Source organism: Triturus cristatus, chromosome 8 (assembly GCF_964204655.1).
Source record: "Triturus cristatus chromosome 8, aTriCri1.1, whole genome shotgun sequence".
NCBI classification, from domain to species: domain Eukaryota; kingdom Metazoa; phylum Chordata; class Amphibia; order Caudata; family Salamandridae; genus Triturus; species Triturus cristatus.
In genome coordinates, this window is record NC_140591.1 from 364,865,144 (window position 1) to 364,887,032 (window position 21,889).

General features: G+C 42.7%; 1 protein-coding gene across 6 annotated transcripts in view; it reads left to right on the top strand.

Annotated features, from left to right (window-relative positions):
• Nucleotides 1–21,889, top strand: part of NBEA (neurobeachin) — a 1,788,010-nt gene that overhangs the window by 1,459,830 nt on the left and 306,291 nt on the right. For all 6 annotated transcript variants that reach the window (XM_085621699.1, XM_085621702.1, XM_085621701.1 and 3 more), the window contains 2 exons: nucleotides 8,553–8,655; nucleotides 12,941–13,056. In XM_085621699.1, coding sequence (XP_085477825.1) covers nucleotides 8,553–8,655; nucleotides 12,941–13,056 — 219 coding nt within the window. The remainder of the gene's footprint in view (nucleotides 1–8,552; nucleotides 8,656–12,940; nucleotides 13,057–21,889) is intronic.

Consider the following 21,889-nt stretch of genomic DNA (forward strand, 5'->3'; position numbering starts at 1 on the left):
CCACAGGGTCTTCCCTCTCATCTACTCTGTTTAGAGCCTCTAATGGAAATCCTGAGTTCTTCCAACAGTCACTAGCACATTTATGCAGATGATACCCAATTATACTTGAAAGTTTCCTCCCCGAAGACATGAGTTCCCTCAACTTAACTCTACAGAAAACAAAATTGGCTGGCGTGCAACCACTTCAAATTAAACACGCAAAAAAACTAATTCCTCCTAATCGCCCCACCCAACCAGTCACAGGTCATTGAGGTTTGGTTGAAGCATCAAACAGCCCTCAACTGCGTGACTCAAGTTATTGACCCAGAAAAATCATTGGGAATAACTTTAGACAAGAACCTTAACACGCAGAAACACACCAGCACAACCACCAAAGGAGCGACTCTCCAAATGACCATCTTAAGAAAACGAAACCCTTTCCTCCCCTCTAACTACTTCAAGAGTGCAGTGCATGCCCCAGTGATTCCCAGGTTGGACTATGGAAGTGCAACCCTCTGCAGCTTGCTGAGATCCAAAAGGGCCCCTCTTAACTCTGATGCAAGGCTCATCACGGGGTCAAAAAGTCACAATCACATCACCCCTGACCTGAAACCCCTCAACTGACTAACTTATGAAGCACAAATTCAACTAAAAATTGCCTGCATGACCCATAAAGCCCGCCACTACAACACCCCGAGATATCTCACTCAGAAGTTGGAACTGTCTGGTGGCTGCAGAGAATTTGGAATGCCCTGCCCCCTGAAATCAGACTGAATCCCTCTACAGCAGCTTTCAAGAAAAAAGTTTAAGTACTTGTCATGAACACACTTTTGCCCTAGATCCTACTTTTTCCTCTCTGCGGGTCGTTTATAACATGCCAGTTGCACTCATGACTACCACTCTCCCCTATTTTATTGTTTGCTCTACTGATAACGACAATGTTTTTGTACCCTCCCTTCTCAGGGGTGATGCCTCATCCTTTATTGTTTAGTGACTTTGATATTTTTAATTCTATTTGTCATTGATCTATTGTAAAGCACTCTGATACCCGCAAGGGTCATGTTCGCGCTATATAAAACTCTCAAATAAATATGCCCATCTACAACTGCATGCACAACACTATATGTCTTTTCTTTGTATCCTACTTTTCTCATGCTTCACTGAATTGACCCAGGTGACTTCTATAAACTTTTTAGGAATGTAGTCATGTTAATTATTGTGTTATAAAACACCCCCAAATAAATAATTTGTGTTTTGTGTAGAGTAAATGAATAGCAAGGCTTACACCCCTGGTGCATTGCACTTGGAGCAGCAGACTATATCAGGCCCTTGTTAGGTCTTGCCTACAGATTGATTTCAACTACCATCGAAGACCTATTGAGGACAAGTATGAATATTTACAGTGGGCTTTGAGTCAGTCCATTCCTTACCATAAATTGGATTTCTTGTCAACTACATTTGCTTGCTTCTTATTTGATGGCTTTCCTTCTTGTTCTTCTGCTTCCCCCTACCCTAGAGTGTAGCTTCTTTACCATACTTTTGATTGGATGATGTGTATCCTCCCACTGCTTACATTCAGTGAACTACTTTTCCTTTTATTTCAGCACTTCATGTAAGTGCGTGTGTTTTCTTGCTCTCTCTCTTTGCGTGATACTTATCCTGCTTTCTGTGTTGCTCCCTCAACCGCTCCTCTTCCGATTTTTATTTTTTACCACCCATGACTTCTGTGTTGCTCCGATGACCTCCCCCACCTTCTCCGTTGCTCCCAACCCTCTTTTTTCCATGTTCTGATGACCCAATACCCACAATTTGCTATTAGTTTTTTTCCTTTTTTTCTTGAGTGCAGCTTGGTGTATATTTTCCTTTTCATTTGCAGCTCCCTCCTTGGGATTGTATCTTAAAAGGTAAAAAAAGATATCATGATGCAAATGTGCGCATACATGGTGACGCATGTACATATATTTCCTCATGGTGCAGCAGTTTGGTTTTGCTGGCTTTTTGCTGCACTAGCACAAAAGTATTTTTGTTTTTTTGCCAATGTAGAGCACCATTGGCAAAAAACATTGGCAAATAAAGGCTGGGTAATGCCGTTTGAAGGCATGACCTATTAACTTTCCAAGTGCTTGTTTCTGGCATGTCCTTAGTTCTGCTAAGTAGCATGTATATTAAACTTGGGCATTTGGAAGATCTGGATCTAGGTGGGTGCATTGGCTTCCACCCTCTGGAATGGGTGTGGCCTTGCTTAAACTGACAGTGGTTGCCAAAGCACCCTGAGGAGGATGGCGAGGACAGAAAACAGACCCTCAATGTTCAGCTCACAGGTGAAAGACATCAGAAGCACGTTGCTTTTCAGCACAAATTATCTCACACTTGAATTCAAGAAGGAGTCCGTACGCTACTGAAGTAGGACTCTACATGCTCCGTGTTAGTATGAAGGATGTCAGTATTTTGCTGGCTCTTGTCCCTCCACTACCTCTCTTCTTCTCAAGGTAAAGGTTGAAAATTCTGTGGAGTCCATGACAAGGTAGGCCCTCAGTGAAAAGACTAATAGTTAAATTATACAAACAAAAGTTGCAAGAAATGCTTACAAGTAGTCTAACCACTGGCAATTGCTCATGGTAGCATTTCAACCCATCATTTGTTTGCCACCCTTGCCACCTCCGATTATACCCAGCCATAAATGCAATGAAATGAAATGAAAATTTATAATGCGCGACAATCACCCGGGGGTATCTAGGCACTAGTCGGACAAAACAGGCTAAGAGGAACTGAAAAGGTAGGATTATTTGCGGAAGAGTCAGGTTTTTAGATGTTTCCTAAAGTCCCGTAGATTTGTTTTAGTTTTAAGTTCTGTCGGTAGAGAGTTCCATAGCCTAGAAGTGCAGACAATGAAGCCTCTCCCACCCCAGTTGGCTTTTTTAAATCTGGGGATGATGAGATTGCCGTTTGTGGATGAGCGTAGTGGACGGGAGGGAATGTAGCGTTGGAAGCGCTGAGTCAGGTAGTCTGGGCCAACAGCTTGTTGAGCTTTTAGAATAGCAAGATGGGGTGGTCGCTCTTTTGCCAACTGTGCAATTAAATTATGGAATAAGCTACCAGTGGGTATGCAACTCCAACAGAATTTCGCATATTTTAGGAAGGCCCTGAAGTCTCAGTTGTTTAATATCCACTAGTGACTGTTCCTCTCTCATTGATCATACACACTTCAGCGCCAAGACGCCGTTGGCATTCGAGCGCTCTACAAGCTTCTTTATACTTATACGTAAAGGCAATACAAAGTGCCGTAAATTGAATACGCCTGTCGATGGGGAGCCAGTTCAAGTGAATCAATGCTTAGGAAGCTGATTTATGTTTTGGAATGCCCATTAGAAGCCGTGCCGCGGCATTCTGCAGTGTCTGGAGCTTTTGAGGAAAACGCTTTCAAATGTTGACAAAGAAAGCGTTGCCATAGTCAATTTAGGAGGAAATAGGAGTTGTAACAACCCTCTTTTGAAGACTTGTGGGAATATATGGCAAGACTTTCCTTAAGATTTTTAAGATAAAAAAGCCTGATGAGTTGATGTGGTTTATCTGCCCTTCGAAGGATAGATTGGTGTCAAAGATTATCCCAAGGTATTTTGCTCTGTTACTGGGGGTAGGCAGGGGCCCCATTTCCTGGGGCCATCAGTTGTTGGACCAGAAGGAAGGGTTGTTACCGAATAGCATAACCTCCGTCTTTGAGGAGTTCAGTTTCAAATAATTGCTTCTCATCCAATTCCTGATGTGGATCATACAATCATGGAACTGAGCTACTGTGTCCCCGGGATTGTCCGTGATGGATACAACAATTTGTGTATCATCCGAATAAGAGACCGGAGAGAAGCCGAATGATCTGATCAGGTCTGCAAGTGGGGTCACATAAAGGTTGAACAAAGTGGGGCTTAGAGATGGACTCCACAGGGCAATGAAAAGGGTGGTGAAATAAAATCACCAAGAGAGACCAACTGGATGCAGTCTTCCAAAAAAAGAGGAGATGAATTTGAGCGCTTTAGCTTTGATCCCTATTGTTTCAAGGCGGTCAATTAGGAGAGCATGGTTGACCATATCAAATGCGGCTGACATATCCAAAAGGATCCGCGCCGCATTTCCTCTTCTGTCGATGGTTTGCCTGATTTCTTCCGTGGCTGTAATCAGTGACAGTTCAGTGCTGTGGTGAGTACGGAAACCAAATTGTGAAGAGTCAAAACTATTAGATTTGTCTAGGAAGGTGCTTAATTCATTGTTGACCAATTTTTCAACACGTTTAGCAGGGAATGGTAGACGGGTGATTGGTCGGTAGTTGTTGGGGTCGTCCATATCTAGAGGGGTCTTTTTTAATAATAGCAGAATGGATCCTACCTTCCAGTCTTTTGGGTAATATCCTGTTTCGAATAGGTTATTAAAGATGGTCATGAGGTGAGTAGCTATCACCTTCGGGACTAAGTGAATAATTCTGGCAGAACAAGGGTCCGACGGAGTGCCTGATTTGATCTGAGTCAGTGTCAATTGTAACTGTTCAACTGTCAAAGGCCCAAAGTGGATTAGTGTGGAGACATTATTGACTTCCTTAGGAGATCTGCAGATAGAGTCCTTAGTATTATTATTGTCTCGAAAAGAGTTGTAGACCGATTTGACTTTATCTTGAAAATGAAGTGCTAACCTGTTGCAAAAATGTTGATTTGTGTTTGGGTTATTGGCCTCTGGAAATTTGGATAATTTTTTGACTGTAGCAAAAAGCTCCTTAGAAGAGTTTATAGCTCCTTCTGTTTTGGCTACAAAGTATTCCTTTTTTACTATAAGAATCTTATTTTTGTAAGTCGACAGCTTGTTTTTGTAGTCCTCTGTCGGCTGATTCATACTCAAGTCTCAATTTACATTCGGCTCTCCTGCATTCCTGTTTTTGCAGTCCAAGGTCCTTGTTGAACCATGGATCAGAAGGCTTAGACTTATGGCTTTGGGATTTTTTTGCTGGGACTTGTTGATTCAATGCTGTGTCCAGCCATTGATGGTAATTGCGGTCTGATAAGTCTAGATCAGAGCAGAGCGGAGGAGTTGAATGGATGAGGGAGTAATTAAGCTGCTCAGCGTCAATGGGGTTCCACCGACGCTTAGTGCTACTCCCAGTTTGTGGGTGAGCTGATTCTACTTTAGATAGCCCATTTAATTCAAACATGACGGCCATATGGTCTGACCATATCAATGGTAGGGAGGATAGCCAGTGGACCTGAGGGTGGTCTGTAAAGATACCATCTAAGAGGTGACCGGTTATTTGCGAGGGACCCTGGACAATTTGTGTTAAACCTACCCCTGTTATATGATCCAGTAGGATTGTGGAATCTGGATCCAAAGAGTTTTCCAAGTGAAAATTAAAATCACCTAAGATCGTGAAATCTCTGGTGTCTACTTTATGGTCTATAAGATTGCCCATATATTGCATAAAGGCGGTTCTGGAGCCGGGTGGTCGGTAGACAAGAAGTCCATTGAAAGAATAGTGACTATTTACTTTGATTTTAAAATAAATAGCTTTACATAGGGACATATTGGAAAGGATATTGAAAATGTTTTTTAAATGTTCTCTATAAAGGATTGCAAGACCTCCGCCCTTTTTTAGGGGGTGTTGTCTGTATATCATGAATCCTGCCGGTATTGATCCTAGTCATATGCAAATTCGTCTTGGTCCTACTCCAATCAGTGGCGCCAGTGGCGGCTGGCATCTACAGGGAAGGGGGTGGGTGGACGTGCTAGCAAAATTAAATTAAGAAGACTTACCTTACGACGTCCTCGGCTCCGGGGCTCTTTTTTCTCTGACATCCACAGGAACTGGATGTTGGAACTCCCTTAACCAATCCTGGTGCTGCTCTCATGCAGCTCCAGGATTGGTGGGAGCGACTTCACATGGTGCTCCACAGCAACCTGGAGGCCTGCACTTACTCTAAACCAGCTGTCTTAAGACAGCTGTGTTAGAGGTTTCACATTGTGCAAATCTGGCTGGCCATCGCAAGATGGCCGGGCAAAGGGACATGGGCACTTTCAAAAGTGCATAGCCAGCCCACCCTCCGCGCTGCTGCTGTCTCTCAGCAGCAGTCCCGCCACGTCCTTAGACTCTGTGAGGGACACAGGATACAAAATTAAATGGTTATAAATTACCATTTTATTTTTCATCTCTGAGCTTTGGGGGAAATTGAAGTGGGCGACACTCCTCTGCTCCAATGGGGAAGCCGCCCCCCGGGGGGGGGGGGGGGCCTGCAAAGTACATGGGGGGGCCCGAACTCCGGACTCAGTCAGGAGCTCTCTGGCCAGGGTACGGTGCTGCGGGGGCCCCCTGAAGCTTGAGGCCCTCCCGCACCGCAGGAGCTGCATAGGCCTATGTTACGCCACTGACTCCAATAGGTACAGCCCAGCCTGAACTGTTAAGTCCATATCTCTCTGAAGCAGAATACAAGCAACCCAAGACCGGTTTTGCTACTGGTTTGCATAAGATGGACCTCTATCTAGAGTGGCTCAGTGGGCAAAACGCAGTGCGTTGGAATGTTACCCCAAGCAATTACCATTAGTTAGTTTATTTACAACCATTCTTCCTATCACCTTTTTACATGTTTAATAATTAAAGTAGTCAGGGACCAGAAATTCTAATTTTGCAATCTCCATTTAATAATATGGATTAGCATGAAGCAGGATACCCATCTGCACCCTTTTCCTGATCATACACTATGCACAGATATCCCATAGCCACACCCAGCATGCTGGTATGGTTGAATGAATGCATTGCCCCCAGATAGAAAGGGCCACAAATCAAGACCGCAACTGTTATTGTTGGTGACACTTTGCTGTAAATCTATGTAAAGTAAGCAAAGGTAATGGGTTATCTTATTGGGCAATCTAAGGGTGACCACAGATGATAGGACCTACGCTGACCACTGCCTAATTAGGCACTGAGCACCTTCATCAGGTGCTTTACCTTTTAAACTGCTTTGCCGCAGTTCTGGAATTTGGAACTTGTGCACATCAATGGAATATCAGGCAAGTCCCCAGTTGCTAAGGCTTGCAACTGACTGTGGGGCTAACAGGACCCTGTCACTTTCTTCAGAGAGGCCTGCCATAAAAATTCCCAGGGAGCTGGCACTAAGTGCCCCCTTTGAGCCCCCTCACATGCTTGCTTTCTGCACCACAATCCTTTGGACTGTCCTGTTACTCTGTCAAACAAGCATTTGCAATGCAATAGCTCTCGCATTTGCGAGAGTCTAAGCTATTGGCAATGCCAATAGCTGAAACTCTTGTAAATGCGAGACCTATTCAAAGATGCAGCCGCCATTGTCGCGGCTGCTCGGAAAGTGAAAGCACTCATGGCGCGCTGAATGTTGCAGGAAAGCATGTTGTGCCTGCAGTAGCAGAAACTTATTAAAGAAAACAGTGCTTACAGACGAAAAAAGAGACGTACCATCTAACAACCGAAGTAAAAGGGCCAGTCCTCATGGGAGGTTACAAATGAAGACAAGGTGGTACTAAGGAGGGACTAACAAGCCTAATAATGAATCAGAAGACAGCATTTACGAAGGACAATGACACAAGCCAATGACAAAAATGGGTGGCGAGTGGGCGGGGCTTCTATTCCATACACCAATACAGCATGCTGCAGAGCAGCGCATGCGTTGCCCAGCCTCGACCTAAAAAAAGACCACTGAAGAGGAGGAAGCTTGGTGGTAGCAGGTATAAAACTCACTCCACGTTGCCCACGACACCCTGTATGTGACCTCAGAAGCCTCCCTTTCCCCCACTGTCCTAAAGAACTGCCACACCCGTCCCCCTCACTGAGGCAGGTCGTAGCGGGATTGGGTGAGTGAATAGGGCAGGGGAATGCAACACTAAGACATCACAGAAAGGCATGCGGGCAATGCAGGCCAGCACATTTGAAGAACTGGTGATGGCTAGTGTAAGTTTTATTTATTTTTTTGTTTACATTTTTTTTATTGAGAGTTTTATTTTCCATGGTACATCATTATACATTTTCAATTAAGGCATGATGCCAGGAGGACCCAGGCAGTCAGACAATATAAGTGTATTATGGAGTATCCATCTCATCATACATCATATAGTTCAAGTAAGAAACAGCAAATTGTACATGGATATTACCCCTCCAGTGATCTGGTGCGAGATTTGTCATGCTGACTAATGCCAGGTGCCTGTATATGTGGGTTTCCGCAAGGGTGTGGGTTGATATGTAGTCCCCCATTCTATCCCGGTGTACCTCTTTCATTGAGGCCCATGTTGGTATTCCCAATATATATGAGCCTACTCTGTGGTGCCAGGGGGTAAACATGAAACTGTGAACTGAGAGGGGAGGTGGGAGGGGGATGGGAAGGGTCCGGGGAGCCTGCAAAATATATTGTGGTAAGTATCTGTTTTGTGGTTGGTTCCAGTTCGTCTAAGAACTGACTGTGGCATGGCTAATGTAACTTATGGATAATTATAAGAAATACTGTTGATTGTTATTGTACAAAGCCTCTACACAATACAAGATTTAATGTTTTTCTAACTCCTGTTTCTTACTATTACAGCTTCGGTCATGTTTAATTTTCCTGACCAAGCAACTGTTAAAAAAGTTGTGTACAGTTTACCTCGAGTTGGAGTTGGCACCAGCTATGGATTACCTCAAGCAAGGTAATTTCAATTACTTTTAATTCTTGAACTGCTATGCAATTTGTAATACTTTTTTTCTCACTGAATGTTAAACTATGATGACTGGCAGTAGCTCAAAAGTATTATGAATGCTGAAGCCCTTCCTGTCACACCATCATCTTATAGCAGCCAATCAAAACTTGACTCATCAGAAATTGAAGTCTGTTATCTTTAGTTTTGTTTATATAGGGAATAGGAAAAATGCAAAATAAAAAAGTTCAGTTCTATGTAGTGCCACACACAGTTGTGGGTCTTGTAATGAAAATTACTTGTGTTATCAACCGACTCATTGACACACATTTTCTCAACTTGTGATGGACTTGAGGGTGAAATGTTGATTCAAGCCTAATGGGATTCGACCTGCGGGGGCTGCAGTGCTTAATTTGAGCCAGTGGTTTCCGGTGGTCAGCACTGTAACTTAATCAACACAAGTGCTTGTGACAGTCAGCCACATGGTTGCGCTGTCTGACTAATTTAGAGATGACCCCAACAGCAGTTAATGATTAATTCAATATATAGTAAAAATGACTATTACTTGTCCCCCAAGCTATTTTTATAGCTTTGGGGCGTGAAATAATCCGAACTGTCACACTGTAGGAGTGTGATGGTTAGTAGTTTCGTTGTTACTATCATTGGCAGCGCTGGCAGGGGCAATGTGTGGTGCAAGTTGCAGTGGCCTCCTTACGAGCCCCCTGACACTTATTTATTTTTACAAACAAAGCACTGGGTGGCTGCTTAAAATGTAGATGGTGCTCTACTCAAGTGTCTCTAATACTGCCTTTAAGAAGATCATATATGCATTAATCCACTGCGGTATTTTTCAGGCTTGTAGTCGAGATTGGTTTTGAGCAAAAATTGTTTTTTCCGTTGTATATAAAAAATATACTTTTGATTTTTAACTGCCAAAAAAACAGAAACATATGCACTTTTAGGAAATAAGTTACTTGCACTTAATTGCACCTTTCTGCGTAAACCTTTCCCCTTCAAAAAAGGACCACGTGAGTGAGTTGCATCACGATGGCCTCGGTGTATCTATAGATGCAGTGGCTTGAACTGTTTCCCAGTGAAAGCTTTGACACGGAAATGTCGTACCCTTGTCCCCCTCTCTTCTCCATCCCTATCTCAAAGATTGTGGGTCTTTTAAGACGTTTTTTTAAAACAGCTACAGGTTTCACTTTTCATCCGCAGGTAGATAATGCATGTACTACAATTACTGGCAATTTCTCATGCCCAGAGCAAACTATTCCCAGCTCTGGTGTCCGCGAAACAACCTTTACAACGCAGTCATTACATCGCACTACCTTTACATAGCAGTAATTACATCGCAACATCCTTTACATCGCATGTCATTACATTGCAGCCATTACATCGCATGTCACTACAATGCATGCCATTACAATGCACGTCACTACAACACAGGCATTACATCGCAAGTCATTACAATGCATACCATTACAATGCATAGTACCCTTACACTATCCAATACTTACCCTGCTGTTGCACTCACTGGAGTTAGAATAGTAATTATTACCCCTATACTATCCAACAGTTACCTTAAATGCGATGTTCAGGTATGCATTGTAATGGTGTGTGTTGTAAAGGTATAATGCTATGTAATGGAATGCGTTGTAAAGGTAGTTTCTGAAAATGCGATGTAATAGCATGAGATTTAAAAGAATGTGTTGTAACGGATGTTGCGATGTAACAACTGCGTTGTAAAGGCATGCATTGTAAATGTATGCGTTGTAACGTCATACATTCCTGGTGACCTGGTGGACTGATGCATCCACCTCAGTGATCTGTGTTTGACCTCCGGGTCACAGGTTTGAATTCCTGCGGGCCCACTCAGACTCCGACGCGTCCGAAGTTACTAGAATGAGCACAGTTACATCAGGTAGGAAACAACTATGGCTTCATTGTATATAATACTGAAAATGCTTCAGTTCGGAAGTGATGAGACTGTAAAAGTACTATAACGAGCCTCTCTGAAGTTACCTCAGAGGCAGTGAAGAGTGGCACTGCTGCCGACCCGGCCCACGTAAACCCCTGTTGTTATGTTCACAATTAAAATGGAGGCAGAACAGAGGACCAAGCTTATGTGTAAGCCATTCCCTAAAATGTCTCGTTATTCTTATTCAGCGTGGTTTGTGTTAGGCTGGGTGAATTCTGGTCGTGGTTAATGCCGCAGTTGGAGACAGTCCCCGAGTGTGATTCGCTGTTGGATTACATTGGAATTATGGTTTTGTGCATGCCGTTGTTACAAAATAACTTGTCAATTCTGTCAGCCCCTCAAGATAACAGGGATAACACATTATCCACCATGGTTAGGCGCAAACAAAGACACCTTCTTCCAGTGCCGACTTGCCTTTGCATCTATTTTCTGTCAGCTGCCACCTTGTATCGAACATGTTGTGCGCTTTAAAGCCATCTCGTGTTCCACGCGTTGTTTCATCGACTCCTTATCTCTGCATCTAGGTGTCCCAGTCAGAGGGAGCCAAAATGGCCCCTTAAGGCTGTCAGGCGGAGCGCACTGCAGCGCAAAGGTGCATTGATACGTGTTCACAATGCGCCCTGTTGTTGCAAGCTGTCGACTCCGCATGGCCCAGATGGGCAAGTGTTAATATCTAGGTCTGCGTAGCACTATCCAATGTGAATTTAAGAGGTGTGCAGCACGTGCATAGCTTCCGTTAGTGCAGCAGGTGCAGTGGCACCGGGGCCAGAGGGGCTCACTGAACCCTGATTATTGCTGTATTTCACAGTTCAAGCAGCAGCTGTGGGCCTATTGGCTCATGACACACTGACCAATGACACACTGACTACGCCACTGGCTTGGAGAGAGCAGCCCACCTGTATGCAGCAGGTATTTCGACTGCTTTGTATTGAAATGGAAATGGTGTGTTATGGGGGAGAGAGAAAAATAACCTTGAAATGGCAAGATTTTTGGGGGGCAAGTGAAATGGAATTCATTTCAGAGTATGTGTGTTGTCTGAATATGCAAAGGATGCTGTGGGGAATGAGAAAGGGCGTATTTCGTTCAGGCATCTGCCCTCCCTGCCTAGTGGGGAAATGGACTGTGAAGGGAACCGCTGATGGGCCACCCCCTCACGGGAGGTTTGGTGAGCAACAGGTTTAACATGGCCGCAAAATGTTTGTCTAGAGAAAAGAAGCTCCCAAAACATGAGTTTGTATATGTTCTCATCAAGAAAAAAAGATTAAATACATAAAGGGGCCGGTCTGCATTTCCCTACTCATGTCAGGTGGACGAGGGCAGGGAAAATTGACAGTCGCTCCACCCTCAAAAGGGTGGGATGACGTCACTCTGAAAAGGCAGCCATTTGGGAAGCTGGCCACCATTTCACAGGTTTGTACTAGTGAATCCAGCGGAGACCCTGAGAGTGTAAACCCGGTGCATCCCCTGTAGCTAAATGCATCAATGGCACTGCAAATAAATAGGACCCTTCGTCTGTCTTTTTGGTGGCCTATTGACATTGGCACATTCAGTGACCTGCGCACGCCTTTCAACCATAATAAATGGAAGGGCCACTGGAATTGTGCAACTTTGCGGCCGCTATCCTTTCTACATAGTTGTGAATTTGTCGCGTATGCCACATAATCCACAATCTGCAGCATTGTTTTCAGTTTGTAAACATAAAATAATTTTTTTCTAGCTCAAATGGATCAAAAGTTACAAAAATGCGGCGACACGTGTTGCTACGCAGTAGAAGACTTTCATAAAGGTGGACTCGTCACCTTTCTGTTGCTTATTGCTGTATTTTGGTGTTAAATTTCTATTACTGGGGTGTACTGGTAAATAGTTATTATTTACCATACAAGTCCAGGAAAGGCTTGTGTATACCTAGAAGGAATCACCCAGACCCCTGGGAATAAATCCCCATACTGGTGCGCCCCATATGTGGAATCATAAATCACACACTTGCAGAAGTTCACACTGGGTGCTTGCTAGCTCCTTTATAGTACACAACTCGAAGACAGTGTACCCTCACCGCAATGTCCCTTCCTCTCACTGGCCCTCATAGTGATACCATGTATTTGAAATACTAGCAAAACTGTGTTGGTTCGAAACTACTTTTGTACTTTTTTGTTTTTTTGTGGTAAAATAAATGCCATCAGTACCTTGAGCATAAATATCCATGACTAAGAGAGATTGTGGAATACAAATATTTTCCCAAAATGTGTGTAATATGTCATGAAAATCATTTTCATTTTTAGCTGATGATTTAATGTCTTTTTAAAATTTAATTCTCAGGAGAATCTCTCTGGCCACGCCCAGACAGCTGTTCAAATCCTCCAACATGACTCAGCGCTGGCAGCGACGGGAGATTTCGAACTTTGAATACCTGATGTTCCTCAACACCATAGCAGGTGAGGCCGCGGGCTCCCTGAGCCCTTTAAACATGTTTATTTTTGAGAAAGGCCCGAGTGCCAGCGACTTGAACGTGTTAGACTGGAAATCAGCTGCCACCCCGAGGATGAGCTCTGAGGCACTCCCATTAGATTTGATCAAAACATGTACAACCTATCAATGAGCCCTCAGATTAATCTGAGGCGGCGGTGGCTGCTCCCTGCTCCTCTGCCATTTCCCCGACTGACAGCTTCGTCTGAAGCTTTATTAGATGCAGCAAAGCATTGCCAAAGAATGTCGAGAAATAATAATGGGAAAATGCAATTTTACTGTTTCATCATTCTCAACAACAGCAAGTAGACAGCGGAATAACAGTCTTCTGCCTAGTACAAATGTCACCTAGATTGTGGCGTGAAAAGGAGCTGGCAGCCGCTCTCATCCATCTCTGAAGATCGAAAAAACAGAAAAACAACTCAAATTCACACGTGCCTGCCTAGTTTAGGTGAATTGCTGTTTTTTTTTTTAATCTGATGAAAGCTGAGTCATGTTTGTGTATTTGCTTTGCGTTTGGAGCAGTATGAATACTTCGGAGTCAGGCTGAGAAGTACTGTGCTTCATCAAATGCAATTGAATCATGTTTTTAAATTTACTTAGATGCCTCCAATATTTTGACATTTTGTGCTAAAAATAAGTAAGACTGTATTTACAGTTTAATCGCGGTAAACATCAAGGCTCGAAATGCTTTAGTTATTGCAAAAGACACCACTTGCCAACTTTCCCTTTTTGTGTACATTAATTATTGTGTTCTGCCATTCTTTTCATGAGTGGATAGGCTAACGGCGATAACTATATAGCGATGAGTTCTCTAAATAAATATTCTTTACAGTAATCTCTACCTTGATTATTTTGCATATGTTCCTTTTTAGTACTGCATTTGCAGATCCCATTATCTATTATTTTTTATATCTGAAATCTGATTTTATATTTTATAAACTATCCAAAACGCCTTTAGATTTAGCAATTGCCAGACGTAATGCATAGAGACACCGAGTTTTATCTTCCAGGTATCAAGTCTTTACCGCTTTTGCTTTTGGATTTCCTAGGATTCAGGAGCTGCTTGTCTTTGATCAATTAAAATGTAAATATTTTATTTCTCAATTTATCACCTCATAGGTAATGTTTTTGAAAAAAATGATGCCTACTGATAAACCGTGTCTTATCTAAGTTTCAGTCATGTTCTCAGTATGTTTGACCTCTGCTGGCTGTTGATCTTTTGAGTAGGAGGCGGGGGTTTCAAATTCTGATCCTGGCAAGTTGTGCTGTGGTTCTGTCTCTTAGATTGCCGATTGTCAGTTGACTTTAACACAACGTATAATGTGACAGAGTCAAAATCCTCCCGAGTTTGCTCTAAAAGTTTTGGTATCCAGACTCCTAGTGAGCTCTTAATTCGCAGTAGCATTCTATAGTCACATCAGTGTCCCAAAATTAGTGCCAGATCTTGTACTCAAGGCTGGGTCTTCAAGAGGTTCTGTACAGAGGAGTGGTCCATCTAGATGATATTTTTCTTTCATCTCTAAATGTTGACAACATAGAAATGCCAAGGAACAGAAGCACTGTATATTACATATATTGCTTACAGTAGTACAGCCTCCCAGAACCCAGTTCTGAAACAATGCACTCTACTTATATCAAGAGTTAATAAGCGAGTCTTAAACAAAGATTATTCGTGTTTTCTCGATTGGCAATCTAATTAGTGTTTTCTGCAGACATCAAGTTGCTGAATTAGGTCCATTTTTTCTTTGAAAGTGATGTGTGTGTGTATGTCTATGAGATTTTACTTTTTATGAATCCAAGGTACATGAATGTCTTTCTAACAGAGTCTCCGCTTTACTCTTGGAATTGTCTAGTGTCAAATAGAGAAATAGGCAAAATTGAAGATAAGCCCGATCAAAATTACAAGATCAGAGTATGGAGCTATGAAGCGTACACGAGCTCCATGTTATTCTAACTGCTTGTCATTTCAAATTTCTGTGGAGTTGACAAGGTTCCAAAATGACTGTTGAGTGAGAGAAAGTAGGTTTACCACAAGCCATCAAAATAGTACTTATCCTTTTTGTCATGAGTTTGTTATTGGGTTTGGTTTGTGCACTGTGGATTCCTTGTGTCTTTCTACCATGGAGAAGGGAGATGCTACAGGTTCAGTAACACGCAAGCCAGGCATTCTTGCTTCGTTATCCAGGTCCTTACTGTTGAGTCATGTAGGGAGCGCATACCTACAGGACAGTATTTAGTGCTGTCATCATATTCAATAAGAGATCAGAAAAGTACTGTTATACTAAACCTTCTTTTGCGCTGTGAATCATTGCTTAGGAACCAAAAACTAGCTGTCCTTCCCTCACATGCTTTATATATATTTTTCCCGGCTGTGTTTTGAGCTTTGAGGGAACAGTTGCTTGGCAGAGGAACATGATGGTGCTTTACTTTGTGAAATGTTTTGTAGTTGGGAGGTGTGGTGCCAGGTTGCTGAGCAGTACTTAATTTTTGCAACAAGGATCATCTTCCTGGTTAGTCCAAGACCAAGTTAGATCAAACATCGAGGGTCTGCATAAGAAGTAGTATCTTCTGCCAGACTGACTGTCTGCGTACACCTACAATGAGCACAGCACCTGAGCTATAGGAGCAGTTGGAGGGCTTGCATCCATCACACAATATCACCCCTTTTAAGAGGCTTCAAGATTTGACCTCATAAGTCATGTGTAACAGCGCATCCCCAGTCCTAAAACTTAGTTTTGCTGGTAAGGTGCGAAGCAGCTGAGCTAGAGAAGGTGGAACAATATCGTCTTCCTCGCTTTGTAATGTTATACCTGTGAGGATGTGGAATTGACAGTAAGAAGTTTATTCTAGACACCGGGGTTTTGTTTATTGTAGTTAGACTATGTGTCTGTGTGGAAAAGCTTTCTTTTCAACAGTTTTCTTCGCCTTTGCATCAGATGATTCTTCCCGACTGAACTTGGTTTGTTATTTCACCTCATCTATAGGACTGCTTCCAGGGCTAGCAGGACAAAAGGGAATCATCCACGAACAATGCATATTACTCCTACTTTTCTCCATTGTTGAACTTAGGGTTGCCATCATATCTCTCTCTATATTGAATTCGGCAGGGGCTTATGCTCCTTTTGTTATTTTTCTACTGCTTACATATTTATTAAGGCCATATGTATTAAAGGGTTGGACCAGTGGTGGCCGCTAGCTGGGGAAATTGGTAACGCGGGGGGGGGGCGGGGGGGGATTAAAAAAAAAGAAAAACGTACATGAAAGCCTGACTTCAGACACCTCGCCACCTCTTCAGCTCCTACACGACGATTCTCACACAGGTTCCCAGAGTGCCCTGCACCAATCCAGATGCTACTCTCATGCTGGTTCTACCCAGCATGAGCGGAGTGTAGGGATTGGGCGCAGCGGGCTGGTTCCATTCTCCAGCAGAGACGGAGAGCTTGTGCTACTTAGCCCGGCTGTGGATAGCTCCAAGCAATAGCTTGGAGATATCAAAGTGCGCAAGACGGTTTGGCTGGCCGTGGATGGCCGGCCAAACCTACATGCACACTGGCAGTGCCTGAGCTCACCACTCACCACTCCTCCTGCTGCTGGGAGCTCCTCCCTCAACACTCGGCAACCGCTCTGTAGTAAAATAAAGTGATAATAAGCAGTTTTATTTGCTGCTTTATTATCATTTTATTTTACCTGCGTCTGCTGGTTCCAACCGTGGGGCGACGCTCCTCTGCCATAACGGAGGAACCGCCCCTGGGTTGGACCCATTTTGTGTCTAAGTAAAATGTGTTGATACATAAGGGGCCTAATTTACCTTTAAACTACAACCCTCTTCGAAGTCATCCATGCTCAGATACAAAACTGTGGCCTACTTATTGTCTATAATCTCCATTCACAACTCCTATGTAAAACTATCACAATAGCCTTTGCATGCACCGCCTGTATTAAATATGTATCTACATATGTTTTTTGCTTGTTAAAGACCCAAGAACAAATGCCCAAATAAGTTTGAATTTGAATAGTCAAAGTGAATAATTTAAGTGGCACCTACAAAGGGTGCCTGGCCTCATCAGGGGTCTTGGTGCTGAGCACTATGGTATGAGTTGTGTTGGCCATATTCATTTGATAAAGTAATTGATTCTATATTATATTGAAATTCTTAATTCATTAGTGGGGCTATTTTATGAAAGCTTGTATTAAGACAAACAGGCAATAAAGTGCACTACCACAGCAGTTTTAGATGGAGTGCATGTAATCGCCCTTCCCAGTGCACAACATAGCCCTGAAGCTGACACTTCAACAAATCCTAAAGATGAGATAAAGGTATATAGATCGCAGAGTGGCAGCATTTTATTTGCCATCACTGCTCTAAAAGCGTTTGTTGTGACCAATTCATTACAAAGGCAGTTGCATTTTCATTCTTGGATTTTTATTTACTATACCCTCAATTCGTCTCCTATTCTGCAGTTCTACCACTTCTCTCTGCCTGTGAAAGATGAAACCTCCAGGAGGCCAAGGAACTGGCAGATGCTGAGCTACAGAAACACGTGTAACATGACATAATTTAGCAATATGGAGAACTAATTCTTTTTTAATAGTTATTTTACAACATTACTGAGTTTAACGCATCTTTGCCAAGTTGTTAAAGAGGCAAAACCCTTCAGTGTTATTGACTTGTAGGTTGCATGTGTTTTTTAAATCACTTTCAGAGTTTTTTTAACTCTTTAATCTTTTGCTAAAGAATTTCAGCATACTTTTTCTGGACTCTATTACTGGTAATTATGCCACCTATTCTAACTTACGTTCGCTTCTTATAGACCCCACCCTCTTGTTACTGTCTAGATTTAAATTTGTGAAGTAAAATACAATTTCAGATAGTTAATACTACCAGTGACTTGAATGGATACCCTTTTACACGCTTCAAAGTCTGAAGTATTTATGACTTCAAATTGTGTTTGCTGCCTTCCATTAAGATCCAAGTCTAAGTTGTTTTCACCAGAACTGTTAAGCACCTTTGCTGCTTAATGAAGGGCATGTTCAGTTTCATCTTCATGCAAGTGTGCATTATTTAAAATCTAAGTTCTGAGTAATTCCTCCACAGCCATGGCTCCTTTGCACATGGGCAATCCAGATTCTGAAGTCCTACCTAGCTGGATGCTGAATTAAGGGTAATACTTGGACATTTTGAAGAATTCTCACTTTTTTCTGATTAAACAGCCCACCTTTAGATCTAAGAAGTTATCTCTTCACCCATAAGAGTTCTGTATATAATCTACTTAAACTGCTACTGACGTGTCATAACTCACCATGATATCTCCTATATTTCTAGTGTCGGCCTTTAGAAAATGGTGACAAACTTTTATACAAACATATCTTTACGTTTGAGACCGTTTACTGTGGTCATATTACCGTCGTGTTCAATGTCTTCCTCTGAAGAGACCCCATTTGAAATCTGTTTTCAGGCCTGCTCCCGCCATGATCTTCATTCGGCCCTATGTCCTTAGGCATAGGCAGCTCATGTAAAGACATTTATTTTTGTGTTTTTTTATTTCCTCTTTATGTGTGACTTACTCTGTTTAACGTATTTATAGACGCATCTCTCTCTCTGTGTATACATTACAAAAATTAAGCATTCTCAGTTAGGGAAATGTCATGGTTTAATTAACAAATTGGCTGTGCATATCAGGGAAATATAGCTTGCCATTTCACTTCCATATGCAGTGCGGGTCATTATATCTAGCCTGCAGCTCTGTATTAGTCCTTAGGTTATGATTGCTTACCTGTGCAGTACTTGAGAGTTTGAATTAGTTCACTGATTTTGCCACCACGGCCACAAAAAATACTTCTGGAAAATGATGCTGTGCATTTGTCATGCTTTCTAGCATTTTGAGTATGTAAAGTAGTACTCCTGTAGTACTCTTTTGCATACTTGTCCTTGGTTTTGTGTACTGGCCCCAAAACATCTAAAACTGTTATATTCGTATCCATTTGGTACCAATAGAACTGTGCCCTCATTACTCTTTAACTAAAACTGAGTTTGATGCTCAGATACGACTCGCAAAGCCATGTAAGAGTACATGAAAGAACACTCAAGTTGTACTGTGTCCACTACTCATAAATACTTTTGTGAATCACCCCCCTAGTGTTATTTTTGAGCTTTCCACAAATGTATGTACATTTTGTGACCTCTGGGTTGTCATTCCTTTCCAGAATTGAAAATGTAGTGATTTTCCAGTGCCAGTATTTCTTGGCATCCCACCTGTCAATGAGTGCCGCTCAAGCTAAAATTAATTCACGCGATGAACACAGCTCTGTTTACAGTCTGTGAGGATATCTGACCAAGCACAGAAAAGTGCCTTCTGTCTTCTGTTTGCAGAAAAGAGCTTTAACTCTCCTAAAACCTGAAGAAGACAATGTTCTCTGTCCTAGTGCTTATGTGCAATCTACTTGTGGCTAATATGCTAATGTCCTCTCAATACTCACCCCTAGCCACCATTCTCTCTCCTCCACACATGCTACTTCAGTGTTCGCTGGCCCTGAACTTTAAAATAACTAATCAATATGCCTACTTCCGTTGACTCTACTAGGTTTCTTTAACTTCCTACTCACCTCTCTTATGTACTATTAGTCGTTCTGCTTCGCTATATTCCATACGTTCTTAATGATTCCAGTTTTCTTAATCGACAGGTCACATTTCACACACTTAAATCTTTTGTATATGCACATTTATGTGTTTTAATTACGTTTTTTTCATGTTTTTTTCATATGTAGTTGTATATAAATTCCATGTTTGGTTGCTGCATCATCTTCTACACAATACACACAGACACTCTCATGGTCTGGTTTTGGGTGGAGCCAAAGCCCATTCTATGGAGTTTTAAAGAATTGCTAACAATAGGTCTAGGCAGCTGTTGGAAATGGTCCTTTTTGCAGGGTTATCTCCAAACCTTTTGCTTCTTCCTCCTATTGTTCCTGACCTGTTTTTGTTGGCTTTAGGACTCTGGGCACTTTACCGCTGCTAATCAGTGCTAAAATGCATATACTCTCTGTGTAAATTGTGTTTATAGATTAGTGTTTTCATGATTGGCTTATTTGATTTACTGCGAAGTCCCTAGTACAGTGCACTGTGTGTGTCCAGGGCCTGTAAATCAAATGCTGCTAGTGGGCCTGCAGCACTGATTGTGCCAACCACACAGGCAGCCTTTCAAAGGTGCCTCAGACCTGCCACTGTAGTGTCTGTGCGCAGTTATTACTGCTATGTCGACCTGGCAAGTGCACCCACTTGCCAGGCCCTAACCTTCCCTTTTCTTACATGTAAGACACCCCCCAGGTAGGCCCAAGGCACCCCATGGGCAGGGTGCAGTGTATGTGAAAGGTAGGACCTGGTAGGTGTGACATGCCCTGATAGTGAAATACTGTGTATTTCGTTTTTCACTGTTGAACGACTATTTGCCCTATAGGATAGCGTGGAAGATACTTTGTAACCCTTACAAGAATAACTTTCCATGGGGACAAGCTAGATAGACGGAGTTTAGGTTCTCTGAACTCAGAAGTAAATAACACATCTTGTAGTAAAGATGGTTTTTAAATTGTGGATTGGAAAATGCCACTTTTAGAAAGTAGACATTTTCTTGCTTAACCATCCCATGTGCCTCAGCTGAGTTGTGTATTGACTGTCTGGTTGTGGAGTGAAAGGGGATGGGGATATGCATTCACTGCAGACAACCACTGGAGGGGTTGAGGTGTGTCCTGCCTTCCTGGATGACTCAGAGCTGAGCTAAATAGACCTGGACTGCATTTAGAGTAGTGGTAGGAGTTTTCTTTGCACCTGAATAAGCTCTGTCTCCTGTGCACAATTCTGTCTCTACCTCCTGCCAAGAAGCTGGGCCAGAGAGGACAGAACTGGTTTAGACTGAGCTAGGAAATCATTTGCCACAAGAGAACAAAGGAAAATGTGGTATAACTATTGGGTCCCATACCCCAGAACTCTGGAGTACGTGTGGACTCAAGAAGAACTTCTGCCAAGGAGAAGATCTGGAGAAGCTGTAAGGAGGAGTACTGCCCCATTGCTGTGTGGATGCTTTGCAGGGTTGGCCTGCAGTGGCTGCTTCTGCCAAGGAGAGGACAAATAATGAACTGTGCTGTGTATCCTGCTTGAAGATCTCCAAGGGCTTGATGTAGAGCTTGCATCCTGTTCTGAAGTCTCAGGGACACAAACGCTCAATTTCCTCTGTACTCTTTCACCTGAAACTGCGGTTTCAGCTGCCACAGAGGGAAAAAGCAACACCAATGCCAGCAAGTTCCGCTACGACCTGCGACGAAGCCATGGGCACCGCTCGTGAAGTGGACGATGCACCACCCTGAATTCAACTGCAGCCCAATGCCTGCCGATGCTGATCTAGGAATTGTATTTGCTGTATTACCTAAAAAGAAATCGCACCATGAAAGGAAACCTCATTCATTATACTAATTATTTAGAGCTGGAACTCCAGAATTGGCCAAGTAAAACAGGATTCTTGCAGTGACACAACTATCGAAAATTGCAAAAATATTAAAGAGGCTCTGCAGTTAAATGTTTAAAACTTGTCAACTTTCCCAATATTTCTTCTTTAACAATCACCAACAATAGGGATTCTGGAATGTTCCTTTGTTCCTTTGTGTGATGATCTCTGGATGGGTTGTGAAATCTACTGTGACATCATTCAATAGAAACCCCCTTTAAGAGACCAGGGCCTTGAGTGTCTTTCTACAAATATGCACTCTCGCCAGTGAAGGAGAAGGGAGGAGTTTGTATTCCCTGTGAAT